Source organism: Carassius carassius, chromosome 41 (assembly GCF_963082965.1).
Source record: "Carassius carassius chromosome 41, fCarCar2.1, whole genome shotgun sequence".
In the NCBI taxonomy this organism is placed as follows: domain Eukaryota; kingdom Metazoa; phylum Chordata; class Actinopteri; order Cypriniformes; family Cyprinidae; genus Carassius; species Carassius carassius.
In genome coordinates, this window is record NC_081795.1 from 3,855,361 (window position 1) to 3,877,861 (window position 22,501).

General features: G+C 38.7%; 1 protein-coding gene across 4 annotated transcripts in view; it reads right to left on the reverse strand.

Moving 5' to 3' along the window:
• The window catches only part of LOC132123465 (roundabout homolog 2-like), a 380,238-nt gene that overhangs the window by 55,728 nt on the left and 302,009 nt on the right, over positions 1-22,501 (reverse strand). For all 4 annotated transcript variants that reach the window (XM_059534086.1, XM_059534089.1, XM_059534087.1 and 1 more), the window contains 5 exons: positions 9,934-10,091; positions 8,788-8,908; positions 8,310-8,448; positions 4,430-4,566; positions 2,387-2,398 (listed from right to left, as the gene is read on the reverse strand). In XM_059534086.1, coding sequence (XP_059390069.1) covers positions 2,387-2,398; positions 4,430-4,566; positions 8,310-8,448; positions 8,788-8,908; positions 9,934-10,091 — 567 coding nt within the window. The remainder of the gene's footprint in view (positions 1-2,386; positions 2,399-4,429; positions 4,567-8,309; positions 8,449-8,787; positions 8,909-9,933; positions 10,092-22,501) is intronic.

The window sequence follows — 22,501 nt, forward strand, 5'->3', positions numbered from 1 at the left end:
AACCATTCGGCCTCTTGGATTATCTGTTTGCTTTGACCACAAACAGTAAGGACAGTGACAGCAACCACAGGAAGCCATTCATCCAGGTGGGGCCGCGGATGGCGCTTCTGAATGAATGACGGCAGCTTTCAGGCACAACACCAGAGGGAGGGGTGGGTCATTCCGGTCAGGACACACAGAGAGAGGAGATGCTAAGTGTGGACGCCACACTATGAACTTGAGTGGATAGTTCTTTTGTAAGTGGATTTAAATGCTCGACTCTATTTACTCTAGGTACACAAAACAGTTTCTATGGTCACAGGTCACGAGGTCACAAGCTGGACAATCTTGGAAAACAATGAATTGCTGTTGAACATGATTCTCTATTCTAACTGCCAACTTGGGTCAAGTTGTCACATAACAAAAAAATGTTTTACCGACTTATGTGTCACACTTAGCAAAGTATTTTTCTCAACTCACCCGGAACAGAAACTCAGAAAACATTCCTGCAGAGCACATTCAAATAAACTAATTAAAAGTAACATCTTCCCCACATTCCCTGTCTAACCTGACCTTAAATTGGCATCAGAATTCAGAAACAGGGATCCGAACTTTCCTCTAAATGTTACTTTCTCCTTAATGAGAAGGTAGGGGAACCAATCGTCTAAAAAAGGTTTGTCAAATTCTTCAAAGGCAGGTAATGGCAGCTGGAGCTTGTGAGAAGATAAAATGCTATTGCAGACTGTACTACTCACATACAGTTAGGGAGTTCCAAGGATGGAGCAAAGGTCTCTATATGGAGGAATACATTTTTTAGCACACCCAAATAAAAAAAAAACCAATTTGCTTCTACCAGCAACTCTGGATGGCAACCCTTTTTAACCAAACAAAAATAACACAGAATGTACTAATGTTAAAAACTGATATGTTTCAGTCATGAGGTTCACAAGAAGTCAAAAATTCAGACCAAAAACAATAACTGCCACGTAATTTGAACATTCTGACGCTGTGTTCATTTTATACTTGTAGCCACAACAACAAATCTAGATGCAGGACTCCAAACAGTTGAGTTCGTTTAGCAGGGGAACCATTATTCACGGTATGCCAATCTAAAAAAGAAAAGTTCTGACCGTGAAAAAAAATACGCTCTCCCCCTCCATTTTGATGCCTAGATGAGCCTTTCTACTGTCTGTGCAGCTGGCAACTGTGGAGAAGACAAGAGAAGTCTGCAAGTGTTTGTGATTTATGTGGCTGATCCCTTTTTTTTTTTGAGGCTGTACTTGCCTAAGGCTTACACATTCAGGCAAGTTACAGATGGTGGCAGATTTACAGGCTTCCCAATCTGGGCGAACGGTGGCGCGGGCACTTCTGTGAGTTTGGGCATAACACAAAGGCTTTAAATCACAGATTGGCCCCATTTAATTCTACTCCAGAGCTTTTTTTTTTTTTTACACCGGACCGAGCGGGTATAAAAGATGGGCATTTACCCATGCCACTCATTCAAAGTGATTGTTTAATGACTTGGACACTAAACTTCATTGTGCAGTTGAGAGTTAAAGACCTTTTTGGCCAGGAGGCGAGGAAAAAACACACACACACACACACACACACACACACACACACATCCCAAGTCTATCTGTTCCAGAGAGAATTCTAAAGAGTAGAACAAAGCTAGTCATAAATAAACTGTGATTGCATCCCTGGTACATTCTTTAATGCATGTGTGCTGGCCTCTTTTCATTGGGAAGTGTCTGCTGGGAGAATGATGCCCTGTTAGAGCAGAATAGCTGTTTGGCTCCCATATTTAATTCATGACGGAGCACATCTGCTTTGTACTGGAGAGTTCACGACTAAACACACTTCTGAGAGCTGTAAATAAACACACACGAGAACAACAGGGGAAAAAGCATGCACGCTCTCTCTCCGAAATGCACACACAGACAGAAAAATAAACAGAAACTGACATGAGTAATCGAACACCTTCGCAGAATGCTAGAACACATTGTTTTAAAGTATTTCAAATCAGCCAAATGTACACCCAGATGGCTGTGTGTGTTAGGAAGACTGCTGAATTATATTCATTAAGCAGAAGCCACAAGTTTTAAGCAATTAACACACTCATAAGCTTTTTTAGCAGTAGTATTACAACCTATAATCTTATAAAAAGGTAGTTAGTACAGCCACAGGTTAGTACGGGATAAAATTCTACTTTATTACTTAGCTATCAAGTTCATTAAGGAGGGGAAGGGGAAGTAGTGAAGTGACAACAGGAAGTACTAAACCTATAAAGAGTTAGTTGAAGAGTTAAACCAGCACACTGTATGTGTGCGTGTGTGGAGCAGGAGAGGAGGAAGGAGCACAGAAGGCACACATGCAGTATGAAGGAGTGATTGGGATGGGTACTTACCGACAGGGCGAGCTGAAGACACAACAATGGTGGAGTGAAGACAACAAAAAATGACAAAAGACAGGCACAAACAGAAAGGACGAACACAGAAGAAAGTGAAAAGAATTAAGAACAAAAGAAACCAAATTCAGAATGAACAATGGCAATGTGTGTTCTTTTTATATTTATATATATATATTTTTTTTTCGGCACAGTGTTGGTTGGTGGAAACCAGAGATGCAAGGAGGAGAGAGAAAATAAAATGTATTTTATTCAATTTTACTTTTCAACTTCAATGTTGACCGGAATGTTCAAATAAATATTTGGACAAAAATCGGGACTAGCACCACCCGGTGGCAGAAAAAAATTATGTTTATTTTTATTGAATGAGCATGTGGACAGCTAAGAAAACCAAAATCAGCGCTTATGTCTCTCCTCCTTACATGACATTTATCTCTTTTCATATGAAGTCGTCATTAAAATTGGGGGCTCGTCCGGGATACAATTCAAGTTATGAAATCTGCTTCACCTGTAACAATGAGGTCAACAGTATATACATATAGTGAAGTGACATTCAGCCAAGTATGGTGACCCATACTCAGAATTTGTGCTCTGCATTTAACCCATCCGAAATGCACACACACAGAGCAGTGAACACACACACACACATTGTGAGCACACACCCGGAGCAGTGGGCAGCCATTTATGCTGCGGTGCCCGGGGAGCAGTTGGGGGTTCGATGCCTTGCTCAAGGGCACCTAAGTCGTGGTATTGAAAGTAGAGAGAGAACTGTACATGCACTCCCCCCACCCACAATTCCTGCCGGCCCGGGACTCGAACTCACAACCTTTCAATTGGGAGTCCGACTCTCTAACCATTAGGCCACGACTTCCCCAAACACAGCTCTCTGTAAAGAAGCTGAACCAGCACTAAAGAATATGGGCAAAATAGACGTAATGGCCAAGAGAAACAAACTGACAAAAAAGCAGTTCATATTTAATGCAGTAGTGGAGCTGTCGAAGAGGCTGAGGACATATTGACATTAAGAGGGAGCAATCACGAGTGCTGTCCTCTCCTTCCTTCCCTCCTCGGTCTCTCTCTTACTCTCCCTCTTTCTGGAAAGCGTGCTTGTCTAAAAACCCTCCATTCTGCATTCCCACAGATCCCTTCATGGCTGAACTCGGTCCGCCTGTGAATCCTAATTTCAAAAGGGCTGAAAATTGATGGCTGTCTCTATTGGCAGCTCCCGACCCCTCCTGAAGGCCACTGAACCCCCCACGCACCTACATGAGGATCCCTCCACGGTGCATCTAAGTTAGTTGTTTTAATGTGGGAGAGAGGGAGATTATGGGGAGAGAGGGAGATTATGGTGAAGAGAAAAAAAAAAAATATTAACCTTGCCCTCCGAAACTGGGCTTTTCGAGGTCGGTTTACAGCAGTAAACTGTGAAATGGTTTTGCTGGTTTGGGCTGGAGTGCCACAGTGGAACCGAGGAGATGTGTTTATGTGTGTGCGGGGGACGGGGCTTCGGGAGAGGGGGGTGTAAATAATAAAAAAGGAATACCTAGGGCAAGATCGATCCAACCGCCCCCTTCCAAGTTACACTTTAGGAGTTTAATTGAGACCCGTCAGGAGTCGCTCTTTTAGACTGAGACTACACCAAAAACACATTACACTGCTATTGATTTCCAGTAAAGAGAAACCTTATGATAAAGTCAAATGACCAATGCGCTGAAAAAAATAAAATACATCTGTTTGTAAAAAATCTTGTATCTTTTTCTCTCTCTAATATATCCCTTTTTAAATGTATTTAATCTCTATAAGACCTTAAACAAAGGCTACAATTTAGGAATCCAGCAATCAATAATTATAATCAAGTAATCAAAAACAGTAATTAGTAATCAATGTTGCAATCAAAAGCATTCGACTAAGCTGATTGCATGAGTTGCTTTGAAACATTCTGATGAAATGCACATTTTTTAAGGTAACCAAACACCCTGTGAGGATGGAGAGCTGTGAGCAGTGTCATTTAACTTTTGTGGTAGACTTGGACACTCAACTGACCTCTGACCGTGAGGGTGGCAGACGCCTCCGTTTTGCCAACTCTGTTCTCAGCTACACAGGTGAAGGTTCCTTCATCGCTTGCTGCTGCCTTCTTTATCCTCAGCACATAGTCATCTTTATCATATTTAATATCATACCTGAAACACATATGAACAGAAAATGAGTACAGCAATTAGAAACAACTTCTGAGTATGTGATAAACATATGTACAGTAAATAAAGTATACACTACTGGGGTCGGTAAGACTTGATTTATTAGATATAAAATAGATCTAAAATACTTTTGTTCAGCAAGGATGCACTGAATTGATCAAAAGTGCTATGTTTCAAATAAATGCAGCACTTTTGAACTTTCAGTTTTCTGTCCTGTTTCTTTTCTTTTAAAAAAATAAAATAAAATAACAAATGCAACCTCAGAAAGCATAAGATATATTTTTTTAAAACATAAAACAAAATCTTACCAACCCTACATTGTATAATACATAACATACATTAAAATTATCATTAAATTTGATAATACATAATAATACATAAAAATCTGTTATACTCAGTGAAAGAACACTGTATAGAAACTGCATTTTTTTTATTACTGACAGAGAAAGATAAATTATTCAACAATGACACACACTCTACAGAGAAGGAGGAGGCTTTCAACTGGAACCGCAGATGCTTCCAATATTTATGAGGCGTCTGATGTGTGTGTGTGTGAGAGAAGTGGGCGTATCTGGGAGCTAATTATAAAAACAGGCCGATTCCAGGTCAGACTGTACAGAAAGGGATTTGAGAGGTAGACTCCAGCCGTATTGATCTGCACCTCTCTAGCAGCTTCTACGTACTTCAGGAACACTACGACCTGGAAACTGACAGCCAAAGGTGCTGAGCTGTGTGTTTGTGTGTGAGGTGAAAGTGCAGTTGAGAAGTTGACAGGCCTTGCAGGTTGGCCTTCTTTGTAGTATTTTGCTATAATTGGGATTTCTGGAGAGTGTATGTGTGTTCATGAGCAAGTGTGAGGGTGTTGTGCCATGGCGGATATTGTCTGACAGCTAGACAACACTCTGTATGCTGTCTGTCACTTCAGATCCGCCTTTCCACAGGAAGCAGGACTCAGAGAGCAGGCCATGTGGCGCAGGAGACAGACCGATCCCTGACATGAGGACCGATAAGACCAGAATTATTCTTCTACAGACTGTTGTGTATGAAGACTATGTACAGTCAAACCACAGAATGTAACTTCACCATACTACTATGTGACATATTGCATGTGTTGATCATATATGTAATGTCACAAATTCCAGGTTCACTATTAGGAAAATAAAGCTGATACTGTTTGAATAGAAAACAGAAGGAGAATGGCTCTTCACAGAAGCTAAAAATTCCAATGTATCCTGAGGCAAAATCTGATATGACTGGACGCAGAAAGAGAGAGGGAGACGGAGATTAAAGAAACAACATAAACAGATGCAAATCAGATTTTCAACCACTAAGACTAAATATTGCATGAAACAAGCCTGGTAAAGCGAGACACTGAAACAGTAGTGCTCTGTATGTGCTTCCTCTCTGAGCTGGATCTGGTCTCTATTAGGAGAGGAATGCAGTTACACATGAAACAGGGCAACGCTGAGGATACACACACACATATTACACAGCATACATTGCTGACAGATTTGGGGTGTAAACATTTGCAGATACAGCTTTTGAGTGTCTTTTCCTTGTTAATTTGTACTTGGAGCTCAGAGTTGCTGTGAAAGTCTGCACCAAGTGGCCCGGTGTTACTTTGGCAAGCTAAGAACTTTATATCTCAGCTCTGTACGAACAGCACAGGCATCCCGACAACAGCAGAACTTTGTTAACTTCTGTAAGAGAATTCCACATTGACAACAAAAAGATTCGGTGCTCCAATCAAACCTATTCACCTATTAAATCTGACTAAAACATTGTGTTTTGTGAAGGTGGGTGTCTGTGGGATTGTGTAACCTGAAGGTCAGCTGGTTTCCACGCCGTTATCTACCACATACGCAAGCTCTTTAAAGTCAGACATCTACATAATCAGAACGATGAGGAAAATACAAGTGACTCTGCACGACGGGCGACGGCTGAGAATGTCAAAATTTAAATAATCTGCCGCTTCAGAGACAGGAAATAAAATAAGACGAGGAGACACGTGTTTTGTCTAGGCTTTGTAGGACTGCGAGTTATTTAATTATTAGACTGTCATTGTTTCTTTCGAAAAACCTAATTAATTTCTCGATATGCTTCTTGGAAAGAAAAGAGAAGAAGCTTGTTGAATTATTACCTGACAGATACACTGATTGTAGCACTCGCTGAATTAATTACTATGTGTGTTTTAGCTGACAGCTGAATAATGCAGATTAATCTAATTGTTTCTAACAAAACTAATAAACCACGAGAATTCTTCAAAGAAAAGCACAGAAGGACATTTGTGATCTGATGAAAGGAACATGGTAAAGTAATTATATCTTAATCTTTATGAATTTATTACGTTTAGCAATTGCACACTATAGGACAGAGTATAATTATGACGAATGGTGACAATGGATTAACAATAAACCAGTGTTACTTTAGTATCATTGAAATAATATAGCTTTCATTAATAGTTTGAATCCATTTTTAATATTATATTATATTATATTATATTATATTATATTATATTATATTATATTATATTATATTATATTATATTATATTATATTATATTATATTATATTATATTATATTATATTATATTATATTAATGTTTTTACAAAATGATATACAAAATGGATAATAATATTACAAAATGAATAAAAAATGGATAAAAATTCAACCACATTAGTTCTAGAGACCATATTACAGTACATTTTCTGGCATGATTTATTATTATTAAAATATTAAAATAGGCCATGATATATTATTACAATCTTTAATGCTGATTTGCTGCTCAATAAAAATGTATTTGGAATTTTTTAGCAAGTGAACATTGTTTTAGATCTTAAAACTTAAAACTATATTTTGAAAATCCATATAAATGTGACTAAATAATTTAAATAATAAATAAATACAAAACTCATTCTAACATGCTTATTTGGTGCTCTGGATTTATTTTGAAAACAGTTGTGTTGCTTAATATTTTCTGGAAATCAAGAGAATTTTTTTTTTCAGGATTGTTTGATGAACAGAAAGTAAAAAAAAAAAACTGGATTAAAATATAAATATTTTAAGAGATTATGAATGTCTTTACTGTCAATTTTGATCAATTTAATGCATCCTTGCTAAATAAAATATATTTATTTATTTATTAAGTAGTGTATAATAATAATAATTCAGATAAACAAACAAACAAACAAACAGAATGCCATAGGACTTTTTTGTAAGAGTGAAAACCTGAGTAAAATATTAACAAAGTAAAAAGAGTAATAGGAAAATTGGCATCCTTTCTCAGCCCTATGATCATTTCCCATTTTTTCATATGTTTTTTATGAACTCAATCCCAGATTTATTGATTCGGACACAATGTATCTGGTCTGTGACTAAATCTTTCTTTATATGGCCTGAAGCATGATCCTGGTCAAAAGCATTCTCTTCCTCTCTCTCTTTATCTCACTGTCACAGCTTGAATGAAGAGGCCTGAGGTTTCATCGCCTCACCTGCACAGGTCCACCTGGAGCCTCAGCTGTCTTTAACTCAGGGCCTCAGCACAGAGCAAAAAGAACAGCAACCACTGAGGCCCATGACACAGCTCTGGCTTATATTATCTGCAGGGGGCCTCACGACAGATCTGTGTTTCTGAAAATGTGCCTCAGCATGGAGCTCAACACCTACATCACAGACTGAAATAATGCTTTAGATTGGCAGACATCTCTGCCAGCGTGGCCCTGTCTCACCTGCCACGGGGGATGTCAATTTCGTCTTTTTTCCAGCGAACGGTAGGCTGCGGGTCTCCCTGCACCTGACAGCGAAACTCCACCGCCTCCTCCTCCAGAACCACCTGGTTAATGGGGCGACGTAGGAACGTGGGCCTCTCTGAAAGACACGCAGAGGAGAAAAGGCCATAAGGGACACAGAGATGTCATTCACTCGCTGTGACTCAGCATCGAGTCAGAGCTCCCGAACAGAAGCTCTCACAGAGATTTGTGGTATTGTGTAAGAGTATCATATGCTTTTGTGTTCCAGCATGTTTTATGACTGACGTGAAGACACAAGCATAACAGAGGAATTAAACATGACACATTCTCTCGTGCTGGAAAAATTGGAATCGTTCAAACTTGTTTGTTTACAAAAGCATCAACTATGAGATGATATACATTTTTAGGCTTTTTTTTTTTTGTAGATTGGAAATGTCAGACAAGAGTTGGCACGTACCAAACACAGTGACCTGGGCTGTCTCACTGTCTCTCTCACCGACCATATTGGTGCCCACACAGATGTACATGCCAGCATCGCTCTTCCTCGTGTTGGAGATCATCAGCTTCCCTCCACGGATCTGAAGGGGAAGACAGGAAAGTTACAGTCTCTGCAACAACTCATGTGATAATTTACTGCAACACTCTGTGATGTTACATAAAGTCAGGTGCCTTGCTCAAGGGCAAAATAGATGTGGTTTATTAATCACCTTTTGATGGTTTTGAAACTGTAATTTTCTTGACTAGAGGCCGGATCATTAACCACCATTCCACACCTCAAATAAAGCTTTCTTTGTTGCAAAAAATGTCAGTTAGTTTAGAAACATTAATCTTAAAACAATACATCTTTGTAGTATATTGAAACCATGACTTGGTTTTTGCCAAGTCACAGAATGATTTTGCCTTAAAACAAAAAAATGGTTTGGTTTTGAAAGTTGTTGTTGTTGTTTTTTTTTGGTCTTTCAAAACTTTTTAGCAATTGAAGATGACTTTGTAAAAAATAAATAAATAAATAAATAAATAAATAAATAAATAAATAAATATATATACATATATATATATATATATATATATATATATATTTAAGGGTTTTAGAGAACAAAGCAAAGCAAATAAAACAAAACAAACAACAAAATAAACAAATCATTTTTTTAACAAAGCATAAACAAAGTTATGTTTTCTTTTTTGTGTGACTTTAAAGTCTATATATATATATACACTCGAACACACAAACTCAGGGTTTGGGTGACAAAACAAAACAAAATTATTATAATAGAAAAATTTTAATTTATAAAATATTAATAAATATATATTTTTAATAAAAATAATAATTTAAAAAATCCATTCAAACTGAATATGAATAGGGTTGCAAAGAGGCAGAACATTTATGGTAAACTCTAGAAACGTTCCAGAATTCTTTGACACTTTCCATGATTTTTCAGAAAATTTTGGGGAAATTTTTGAAAGCTTTTGGGAAAATTTTCACCCCTTTGCAACCATAAATATGAATAGTTGCTGACTCTCATTCTCACCTTTACCCTGTTATCCTTCTCATCAAATTGGAATGAATGAATGAATGAATAGTTTTTGTCTCTCCTGTTCTCACCTTGATCCTGTCATCCTTCTCATCGATTCGTACTTTGTCTTTCTTCCAGTAGATGGTAGGCTCCGGGTGTCCACGAGGAGGAACGCACTCCAAGATGGCCGGCTCTCCAGCAGCCACCACCACATCTGTAGGGTTCTGTCTGAAATCATCACGTAACACTGAGAGAGAGAGAGAGAGAGAGAGAGAGAGAGAGAGAGAGAGAGAGAGAGAGATTAGCTCGTTCTTTAACCATTTGCAAATTTAGTCATGCTTACAATCCCAGAGGCACAAATAAATGTTCTTTTGTTGCTGAAACAGATGTCATTTCATTAAGTCCTCTAAAATGCTAACACACTCCAGCAGTGTTCAAATGTTAGCTCCCATTCAACAGGGGTGCAGAGAGACACCTGTCTGAAAGTTCTGTTAAGTATTTTGAGGTCACGGGAACGACAGGCGCAGTGAATCATTCTGTGTGTGAAGGCATCCATCTGCAGAAGGGGATGTATGAGTTTTATTTGATGGGGTGACTACAAGGAAACCTTAATTTAACTTAATGGGGTTCCCTATCAAGACAGAAGAACAAACAAAGAGAAGGCAGAGAGATATTGTGCCCTCCAGCTCTGTGTCACTCATATGCATGCAGCAGATGAACGTATGCGAACACACACACACACACACACACACAGTCGGTGGGTGGGCTGGTAAATCTGTGCCAACTAATCACCCATGCACACTCTTTCATCACAACCTATGCCTCTGGCCATGACTAATGTAGCAATTAACGTGACAGCAAAAACATACATGAGGTCACCCAATTATCAGCAATGAATAAATGCAATAAATTAATAAACACATCTGCAGACATCTTCACATTCATCAACAAGGCTTTATTAATAAGTTGGGTAATTATACTCTAGTGCTGTCCTGTGAGGGACCAAATGATAAATCTGTCAAATGATCATGCAATAATAGAGAAAAATGCTCTCGACTTGTCTTAGTTAAGATTTATGAATCAGATAATGACTTATTTAATAATAATTGTGAAACACAGCACTCTGATTCAAAAATCTGATTGGATAAATCATGTTTAAAGTTGTTCAAACTTCAACTCTGTTAGAGTGATCCCTGCATTAGACATGCCATGGAGTTGCTAAAGTGTTTACAGCAGTTGCTAACATGTTGCATTGCAGTTGCTAGGGCATTCTAAATGGTTGCTAGGTTGTTACTCAAAAGGGCACACTAACAAGTCTCTATGATATTCTTCTGATCTCTCAGATAAACGTTAGCTCACAAGTCTGTGGCTTTTTTCAGTCACTTAAAAAAAAAAGCAATAGCACATCTCTACATCACTCAAGGGGGCAATTTATATGCTAAAGTTTAACAATTAAAATTAGTGATTTGTTCAATAATGCTGTAGAATAAGACAAAGCGCTGTGTATGTGTGAACTTTTACATTTCTTAACTTCCTGACTTTTTCTGGCCTTAGGCCACACACAGACATTCAATACGCATAATTACATTTCCATTCTTACAAAAGCCTCGACTTTCAGCTCTCTTACATCTCTCTCTCTTTCTCTCTGGGTGCGATGAGCCTCTCAATTTCCCATCTGATTAATATTTATGTATTGTTCGTCTCCCTCCCCCGCATCCTAGCGAGAGCAGCATCTGTCTGTCAGGCTGGAGGCTAAAGGAGAGGCTTATCTGCCGAATACTCCTCTGCCACCCTCCTTCTCTTCCTCCTGGAGGACGGCTGGTAGAGGTGAAGAGGGTGTTTTGGGGCTACACTGGCAACCTTGCAGTTTTTTTGGCTAGATTTCAAATCTTTTGGTGCAAAGTTAAGGGTTTGCGGTGGAAAAGTGTAACAGGAGATGATGCAATGGAAGGAAGCCAAGAGGATCATTAAAAAAAAGGACAGATGCTACTTTGTACTTAAGTGTGTTTGGAGTTGTCAGATTTAGTCAGTGCCAAAGGCAATTAAAGGGCCTGATATTCTTCAGTTTATTTTTATTTCTTTATTTTATTTTTATTTTTTTCTGCTACGTTTGGCACCTTAAACATCTTAAAAACAGCATGTCCTTGTAATAAGATTGTAAACGTGATCTAAGATTGTACTACGGTCTAAAAATATGTAATACGACTATGTGAAGTAGTGCTACTTTATAATTGAAACATTTATTGTTCATAGACTGTGGACTAAAGAAAAGATTATTAAAGATCATAAAAAAGTAAGATTGTAAAACACTTTCAGTTTGCAATTTGCACTTACAAACACACATCATTCATCCATCCATCATCGTATTTTTAATTATATATTATTTTATAAATTAACTATTTTATATTAACCTAAATAATCTATAATCTTTTTTATTTTATTTTTTTAATTTTTTTTACAGTTAAACTCACTATATAATTATATAATTTACAAATTTAATTTATAACAATTTTATAATTTAAAACTCTAAATTTCAAGTTGTAAATTATTAAATTGAATAAAATATAATTTTACATTTAAAAAATAAAGGAATCATTTGAATTAATATAATATAATATAATATAATATAATATAATATAATATAATATAATATAATATAATATAATATAATATAATATAATATAATATAATATAATATAATATAATATAATATAATATAATATAATATAATATAATAAATCAAATTATATAAAGATAAATTGGCAAAACCAAACACACAAACCTATTGAATGGATAATATGGTAATGGGGGCATATAAATCAGTTAGTTTTTACCCATCATGCACTGCAGTGCTGGTAGCTTGTATCTTCATCAGAGCCAGCGTAGGTCAGAACGCAGTGGGATTACAGCACTGAACTGGCCTTGAGCAATATCACACTCCTACTGCACTTTATAACAACAACAGTGATCGCGAGAGAGAGATAGAGAGAGAGGGAGAGAGAGAGAGAGAGAGAGAGAGAGGGAGAGAGAGGGAGAGAGAGAGAGAGAGAGAGAGAGAGAGAGAGAGGGAGAGAGAGAGAGAGAGAGAGAGAGAGAGGGAGCGAGAGAGGGAGAGAGAGAGAGAAAATGATTGTGGACAGAACGATGGTCTTCCCAGCATGCTATAAGCAGTGATAGCATTTCATTTGAGTGCCTCTCAAAAGTGTTCACTACAGTTGATGCTGTGTCTGATGTGGCTCTCGCATGAAAGAGTGTAAATATGTCACTTTTAGAGAAATAGCACTTCTTTTTCCCTCTGCGCTGCCCCTGGCTCTGTTCACGTGTGTGTGTGTGAGTTACAGACAAGAGTAATGCCATGTGTCCCAGTCCATTGTGGGGCAGAAAGTTTTTCTATTTGTTTGCAGGGCATTATCAGTCCTGTTATGAGCTCAAGCCCCAGTGACCCCTGAAAACCCCATCTACACGCCCACACACTGCAAATAAAGGTGTCCAGACACACACACACACACACACACACACACACACACACACACACACACACACACACACACACACACACACACACACACACACACTTCTTGTCTTTATCAACATCATCATCTTCACCCCCTCCTCCCTAAATGCTATAAATACTAGCATACTAGCATTAACAGCTGCACAAACATTGCAGCCTCTATCCCACAGCCACTCACACGTTATTCTCTCTAGTATGAATCTACTGAGAATCTCTGTCACAGCACATTTTGACTGTCCATTCATGTACAAACATGTTTTTTATGTGAGCAGGGACGAAAAGAGTCTCTGTGTCAGGTTTTGTGTTCTTAAAGGGATAGTTCACCTAAATATGATGGTTCAGTCATTGTTTACACAACCCTAATGTCACCGCAAACCTGTTTGACTTTCTTTCTTTAGGAAAATAAGAACCACTTCTACAGTCTTTTGTGCACCTTTTGAAGCTTGAAAGCTGCAGTATTATTAGTGAAATGTAAATGTCACTCATAACATATACAGAAAGTAAAAAGAACTTTTATGATACTTTTACTGTGTTTTGAATCTTTAAATTCCAGTTAAATTGCAATGGTATGTAAAAGAGTGACAATTTTGTGTATTTCATTTTAAGGAATACAAATACTGATAGACTGTAAAAAAAAAAATACACAAAATATTCAAAGCTGTAAATAAAACTGATTGAGTGTTTTACAAGAAAATAGTACATCTACTTATTGCTTCTCTCTGTAGTTGTTGGTGAAATTTACTAGCAATTTCTGACTGAAAATAGTTTCTAAATCAAATTAGCTTCAGAGCATATGTAAAACAGCCAAAAAAATTAGGGCTACAATGAAGCAATTACAGTATAATCAGCTTAATTTGACAAAAACAGAAGGTCAAAGGAAGGTGTATGGTTTGGCAACCGAACACCTCTCAGTTTCTAAAGCAGCACTTCCACTGTTAGCCTAACAAGACTGCCGCTAGCCAACCCGCTAATGACTTCCGCCCCATGCTAACGCCTCCGACTGGACCCTTGGCTCCGGAACACAAGCTCATCACAAACAATATAATTAACTCTTAATGAACCTCTCTGCTCGTTGCTCTGTCCTACTACGTGCACTTCCCAAATTCAATTTAGCCTAATCCCGAGTTTTATGGTAATGTATAGCTCATTAAAATGTTAGCTAAAAACTCATTAAAATGCACTTCAAGTAATAGCTTCATTACTGTGATATTGCTGAAAAGCAAAGACAAAATGAGGAAGATGGGGAGAAGGAGAGAGGAATGATGAGAGAACAGGATAAAAAAGAAAGAATGATGCTTTCTAATCACTTAATTGTGACTGAAAACAGCATTCATTTGCATAATACACAGACATTAGGTGGCTAATTTTCACTGTGACTTGATAATTAAGCACTCTTTAAAACTAAAGACATATTTCCTTCCAAAAAAATCAATCAATCAATCAATCAATCCATCCATCCATCCATCCATCCATCCATTCATTCATCCATCCATCCATCCAATATTCATCCGTCCATCTCTGTCCATCAATCTTCCATTCATCCATCTGTCTGTCATTCATCCATCTGTCTATCTGTTCATCCATGCACTTATCCATCCATGTTTCCATCAATCCATCCTTCATCCATGCATCCATCAATTCATCCATCAATAATAAAAATAAAATAAATAAAAAAGTCTTCTGATGCCATGCAGTAGCTTGAATTGAAATGGAAAGCTTCTCATTAAAAATGTGAAAAAGAACAGCGTCGTCATTTCACTAGATTTGTGTTCTACAGAGCAAACTAAATCATACAATTCTGAGAGTCGGAGGAAAATAAAAAAAAATATGGGGTCAAGAGGATATTATCACAAAAAATGACATGCTTTACTGGTGAGCATCAGACTTATGCTAGCTGGACCAGCACTAATCACCATAAACCAGCCTGGCCAACATGGAAGCTTATACTGGACTAAACTGGTTTTCCAGCTGGGAACAGTGTGATCCAGACACACACACACACACACACACATCACAGATCGTCAGGCACTTCAAAAGCCACCCACGTGTTCCTTAGAAAGATCCAGCAGCCGTACGGAGAGCCTGATCCACTGTAATGAACAACTCTTGAGTTTTGAAGCCTCTGCAGCACAGTGAGAAACCTGCTACAGCAAACGCCTGATCAAAAGCCAATCCTTCTCCCTCCTCCGAAGCTCATCTCTACATGCTTCGGATTCGCACAAACTTCCAAAGGAGAGAGTGAGTGAGAAAGAGAGAAAGATTAATAAAATGAAGGCTGCTTCTATTCCACAGATATCAAAAATCTCGATCACTTGATGAAGGTGCTGAACTTTTCGTTTGGTCTATTTTTATGTGACTGAGGAGATGGCTTTCCTGAGATCTCCCTCTGCTGCGTCTTTTCTCCTGCTCTTTAATTAGTTCCTCAAGATGAGGAAACGTCACGAGAAATGTCCTTGGGGAACACTTTCGTAGAATCAGAGCTGTGGTCAATTTATACTCTCCCCCCGCCCTCTCTCTCTCTATATATATATATTTCATTGTGGGTCAGAGGTAATTTTAGCATGGCTGCCTTTTGGATTTTCCCTCTGCCTGCATGGTCTTAGCTGAGGGGGGTTTAGACTGGAAATTGGGCTGAAATCAATCTCTCTCTCCCTTTAAAAGCTTTTCTCCATCCCTAAAGGAACAGTTACAAGAAGATTAGTTAAGTTTGTTTCTTCATACAAACAGAGTTGACGAATTTTGGCATTACATCACTTGCTAACCAGTGGATCCTCTGCAGTGAATGGGTGTCGTGAGAATTAGAGTCTAAGAAAAGCATAACAACATTCCACAATTAATCCACACCACTCCAGTCCATCGATTAATGTCTTGTGAAGTGAAAAGCATGTTTGTAAGAAACCAATCCATCCATAAGGTGTTTCAACTTTAAACCATTGCTTCCAGCCAAAATATAAATCCCTAATCCATAATGGATTATTGTAATGCTTTTATCAGCTGTTGGGACTTTCATTCTGACGGCACCCATTCACTGCAGAGGAGCCATTGGTGATTTTTCCAAATTTGTTCTGATGAAGAAACAAACTCATTCACATGTTGGATGGCCTGAGTATATTTTTTGAAGTGATTTTTATTTTTGGGTGAACTATTCTTTTAAGAAACCGATGCTTCAGGATTTTACATTGTAGGCTGACCTTAGAAATGTAACGTGAGGCCCACGGTGGAGCTCTGTGAAGAGGCCTACTGCTCCCATTCAATAGAATATCACTCAGGCTAACAGTTTCACTTGAGTGCAACACGCACATCCATAAACACAGACACAATGAGGCTGAAAGTGAATCTGAGTTGTTTGCCCTGATTGCAGTCTTCTGCTTTAATGCTTTGCTGCAGTTAATTGAACTAGATGGTGGTTTGTGAAAAGGAGTCTCATATCAACTGTGTCCCTCATTTAATTAAACTCTCTGCTGGAGATGCTGCATTAATGAACCAGTGCTGAGCCTCTGAGTGAGTGTAGGTGTGTGTGTGTGTGTGCTCGCTTATGACAACACAAAATGACATCACATATCCACTTTGTGTTTTGTCTGACAAAACAAAGATGCAAAATCAGAATATCTATCCATTCATAAAGACATCTATCATCTATCTATCCATCCATCCATCAATCCATCCCGTTTTTCCTTTACGACTGCTACATCCATATTCATATTAATAAAATAGCCGGTTACTCTTTATTTTAAGATGTCCTTGTTACAATGTAATTATACATATAAGTACTGAGTAATATTAACTAACTACATGTACTTACTATACGGTTAGGATAAGGGTCTGGCTTAGGTAATATAATTAACTGTTATTACAATAGTAAGTACATATGTGTAACAAAACACCTTAAAATAAAGTGCTACCAAATAACCTTTGCATTAGCCAGTCACACTTTGTTCATGTGTGTGTGTGTGTGTGTGAGAGAGAGAGAGAGAGAAAGAGAGAGAGAGAGAGAGAGAGAGAGAGAGAGAGAGAGAGAAAGCACACTGACAGGGGTCTGGTGTTAAATCTAAATCAGCTCTCAGCTCACACACTGAAGTTAAAAATGATTTATTGATGGTTTTATGGATCTTAACAGGAGAGAAAGAATTAAAATTACACTAGATATGCTGATGACCTTTACAGCAGTCTGTGCCATGCATAGATTGTAAAGACACTGGTGTGTGTTACAGAAAAAAAGTGAGTTAGATGGGGAAATGCGATATGTGAACATTCTGAGCATCCTTCTGCAGTCATTTGTGGTTAAGCTGTGTTTGTGTGTTGCATCGGAGGACAAAATTAATGGACCTTCAGCTTAAATGAACCAAACCAAAAGAGAGAAAGAAAACAGACAGTGGGCTGCTAACCCTTTACAGCTAAACACTTGAAATAAATTCATTGGTACGTTTGCACACTCAGCATCTTTTCAACATTAGCCACAGCTCATCAACACACACACACACACACACACACACACACACACACACACACACACACACACACACACACACACACACACACACACACACACACACACACACACACACAGCGAGTTGAGATGGAAAACAGAAGAGCATTATTCCAGCACCAGTGGCAGAGCTGTATCTCTTGTTTTGCATCACATCCAACAAAAGACTGAAGTCTTATTGTCAGAACAGCTTATATAAACCTGCACATCCTTAACATCGCACACCTGCACATCAAAACACATCTGGTGCCTCCTTAACAGATGTTTCTTTCTGTCTGCAAAGGTTTCTCACAATCCTTTAAGAGATTTGGCCTGCATTCTGTACAATTAGCTTGGGTCTGAACTGCTCAACAAAGTAGAGACAAACATGCATGATGAGACAAAGACACACACGACCCTTTCCACGTCACACTGAGTCGTTTGCATGATTCTCTTGCTGTTAATTGCATCACAGGCGGTGGGAAGTAATTGAGTTTGTCTGGCTGTAATTGGCTGGCTGCTGCAGTGCAGTGGGAGCGGATCTTCTATCGCTTTCAGAGCACTGCTGCTCTTTGTATACAGCAGCGGATCTTGTTCCAAAACATGGTTTAGAGAGAGAACCATCAGTCAGATCTGACAGAATGGTCTGATTCAGAGTTTAGCTGTGAAACGGCCCCCCTGCGGTGCCGAAATGTGTGTGCCTGGCGGTACTTCTTATATTGTCATGCAAAGGCAGCAGGGTGCTCTCCACAAACTTGCAAGCGTCTGTCTCTGGAAAAGGCTCCACTACAAAGCAGGCATTGGTACCTGATGGAAACTATTTACATTCTTAAAGTGATAGTTCACCCAAAAATGGTGGTCATTCTATCATTATGAGGTTGAGTCTTAAATCTTATCTTAAATCAATCAAACAAACAAACAAAACTTTTAGATTAAACAGTCCATACATATTGACTATGATATTGCCTTCTGTATAATCAAAAAACACAGTCAGATTAAACATTATTTTAATTATTTTCCCAAAAAATCTATTTTGAACAGCACTTAAAAATAAAATAAAATAAATAAATAAAATAAATATAAATAAACAGTGTTTGGTCACGTTATATGTCAGTCCGACTGTCTAAAACGGTAGTTCAAGCTAAACTGTGAACCAGACTTTGTCATTTAGTCAAATGTGTGACTTAATTCTATGACCTACAGATATAATGCTTATTATTCATGCCATATTATGTTGTTATTATTGTAGCTGGAGATGGAAAACAATATGAGCAATTCTACCAGATCTGCACATTTTCAACTACAGCCCACTGAGAACTTCCTGCTGAGTCTCGTACCAGAGCACTTGTGAATTCACACGGCTTTCTCTCGTTCACAGATTCCACATTCTAATTAAATGGCAAAGCCAATTTAGTTTGTGACCTCCTATAGAACACTATTAACATCAGCCACTGAAAAATACACCACATCATTACTAATCTACCCACTGTTAATAATTGTATAACGCCAGACTACCGCTCGAGTGTGAAAACTGACGATGATATGTAGTGTGTGCATGTTTCCTGCCTGGACAGTAAATATCTCTGTGAAGAGAGGAGAATAAACGACAAAACTTGAGCTGTAGTGCTTACCGCAGCCACAGCGAGACAGACAGAGTAATCTTTGGTTATCTGCTGATGAGGGCCTGTTATTTAGCATCATTACTTTTCATCATCATCTCATTCTCTTCCAGCACTAATGACCTCCATGACTGTGGCTGACAGATCGAGCGTCCACTGATAAGAAGACAGAGACGGGCTGAAAAAAATCTAAGTGTCTTTCTGCGGTTCATGTGAAAAGTTCACATATGTTAAATAATAATTATATAATATCAAAAATATTATATAATTATTATATAATTAAAAATAACATATACATTAATTATAACATATTCAAAGTATATACATTGATATATGAAATTATATGTAAAAAAATATATAAATGGGTACAAATACTTAAATATGAAAATATGAGGAATGAAAACGGGACACTATACTGACAAAGATATGAGATAGCCAAGGCTTATAACATATTGAATATGTGAGTGTGACCCAGAGTATCTGATTGCTTCCAGGTCACTATAAGGCCAGCATGATGTAATGACATTTTAAATTGTCTGTTTCAACATCAGAAAGCAGGGCACTAGGTTGAAGTCTAGCAGAGCCATCTTAGAATAAAATAATTTTAGGAGAACGCAAAGAAACAACCACATGACTGGCTTGTCTCCTCGGGACTTTCTGAAGACTTGAGAGTTTGAGCAGCACAGTGGGAAAGTTAAATAAGAGACAAAAGACACAAACACACATTAACACCAAAAAAGGAGGAGGAATTGTGCGTGAGAGGTGGGCAGCTGGGCCTCTGGTTCCCTAGTGTAATGGATCTCCATTGCTGGACTGCGGGCTGCTGTAAAACCCAATTAATGTCAGTGTGTTATCTGCTACTTGCAGATATCCAGATAACACTCAATATAGGGCACCAGAGCAAGAACCCATATGTCTGAAGACAGAGCGACACAGATAAAAACAGCCACTGCTCCACCTCTGACTTCTCATTTCTGAGCATGTCCTTTCTACAGTCAAGTGGACCTCTCACCACGACAGATTCATCAGCCAGAGCTGAAATCTTGGAAAAGATTGGCAGAGAAACTCTAAAGCGCTTAATCATATTGAGAAAATGGCTTTTTATTAGGTTTGGTCAAAGTCAGCAGAATTTCGAATGCTTCAAACGGATGCATCCTGAGACTGTGGGAAAGCAGTCTTGCATTGCTTCCACTTGAAATGTCTCGGTTTCTGATGGAAACATGAAAGAGTGCAGGGCGGATGAGTGGCAACCGTTCTCCCTCTCCATTCATCGCTTCATATCTCAGCAGAAGTGAACACAGCTTCTGCCTTCGTCAGAAAAAAATAGAGGGAGAGAAAGATTAAAAAAAAAAGAAGGTAGAACTTTTTTCAGGATTACCTGCACAGCGCTACTTGCTGGCCTCCATTACATATATGCTTCGCTTTCATTGCAAGAGTTTCAATTCCATTGCAGCTAAACAAAACAACAAATAAATACATAACTAAAAAAATACATGACTTCAAATCTGATAGCTAGTCTTTGTTCCCTGAGGGGGAACTGAACACTGAGTTGCAGTGAAGGGTGGAAGTTGAGATCTATTATGTTTGCGGAAAAGTCATTTTTCCTGCCATGCCATTTCCCAAAACAATTTTCTTGCATTTGCAAGCCTGTCTAATGTCTTGAATGACTGCACTCAGAGAAAAAGGGGGATATGAAGTTTGATTTTTCATAACAACCATTTGACTGCAGTAGAAGCGGAACCACCAGCAAAAAATCCATCTTGGAAAACTGAAGGGTGAAGGAAGGGGGCTCTCGTTAAATTTGGAGATTGCCTCAACCCACCCGTGACTCTTTTACATGGCCCTGCCTCAGTGTGGGCTCCCTGATCAGAAAAAAGAAAAAATGGCAGCAGAAATTTCACAAGACTTGAGCCAGCTCCGTGGCGTAAATGAAGCGATGAAGCAAGTTTAATCAATCTTCAAAGATGGCTTTTATTATTCAGGCTCGATTTAGACAGAACAGAGGCCTTACGGTTTTCAGAGCCGAGGCTCCTTTGATAGCCGCTGACCCAGACAAGCCCCTGTTTCTTCCGCTGAATAATTCATGGGGAAAAACGTGTCCGGTCTCAGAAAGGACGGCTGTGACATTCTCGAGCTGGTGGGGGAAATGAGTGAAGGAGATGAAAAGGGGTCCCAGAAACCTGTGACCCTGTTGTGATGGCTTCCTGACAGCATCCCTGTTAGTATTCTCAGTAGGGGCGGCCACAGAGGCAGGTAATTGTGACATGTTTTACATCAATACGGTCCCAGAAGTGCCGTTGTTTGCCTAGGATGTTCAGTTTTAGCCCATCCTGCTAAACAACAAACCATTACTCCCACTAATTCCGGCTTTGAATTCCAATTCCGATTGATGTTGCTCAAGTCATCCAAAAGAATCTGTGGTAGAAGGCAGCTTTTGGGGGGGGTTTCAAAAGCACAGAGATTACCATAATCAGTTCATGACTGAGAACGTTTTGTAAACACGGGTGTGATTAATGCCGGCAATTACCTCGGATAAATGCAAATGGGCTGCCACGCCGTGGTGCCGGACACGAGAGAGAGACAGACATCGATCCGGATTACAGAGCAGGAGTTTTTCAAATAGATTCCACAGCTTCTGTAATGGAATATATCCGCATGCATTCACAATCCTCATTTATATGGACACCTCTCCATCAATCTCATTTTTGGGATTATAGGAGCAGAAAGAGTATTTCAGAAATGTTTATCCCTGCTGAAATAAAATATTCCAGACGCGCACACACTCTTCTACCAGATCACTCAGCACTAGCTCTGCAATTTATTGTCAGGCCAACACGATTCACCCTCCATTAACAGAATCCACTCAGGCCTGCCTTCAATTAACATGAGGCAATCAATTAGCTGGAGAGCCACATGTGTGTGTGTGCGTTTGTGTGTTCGGAAAGAAAAGACAGTGAAGTGGTCTCAACAGATCATAACTCTCAGTTAGTTCCTCCTACGTGCACTTTTGTGCTTCTGAAGTGTGCCGTTCCTGCCTATAAAGCCAATCAGTTGAGGAA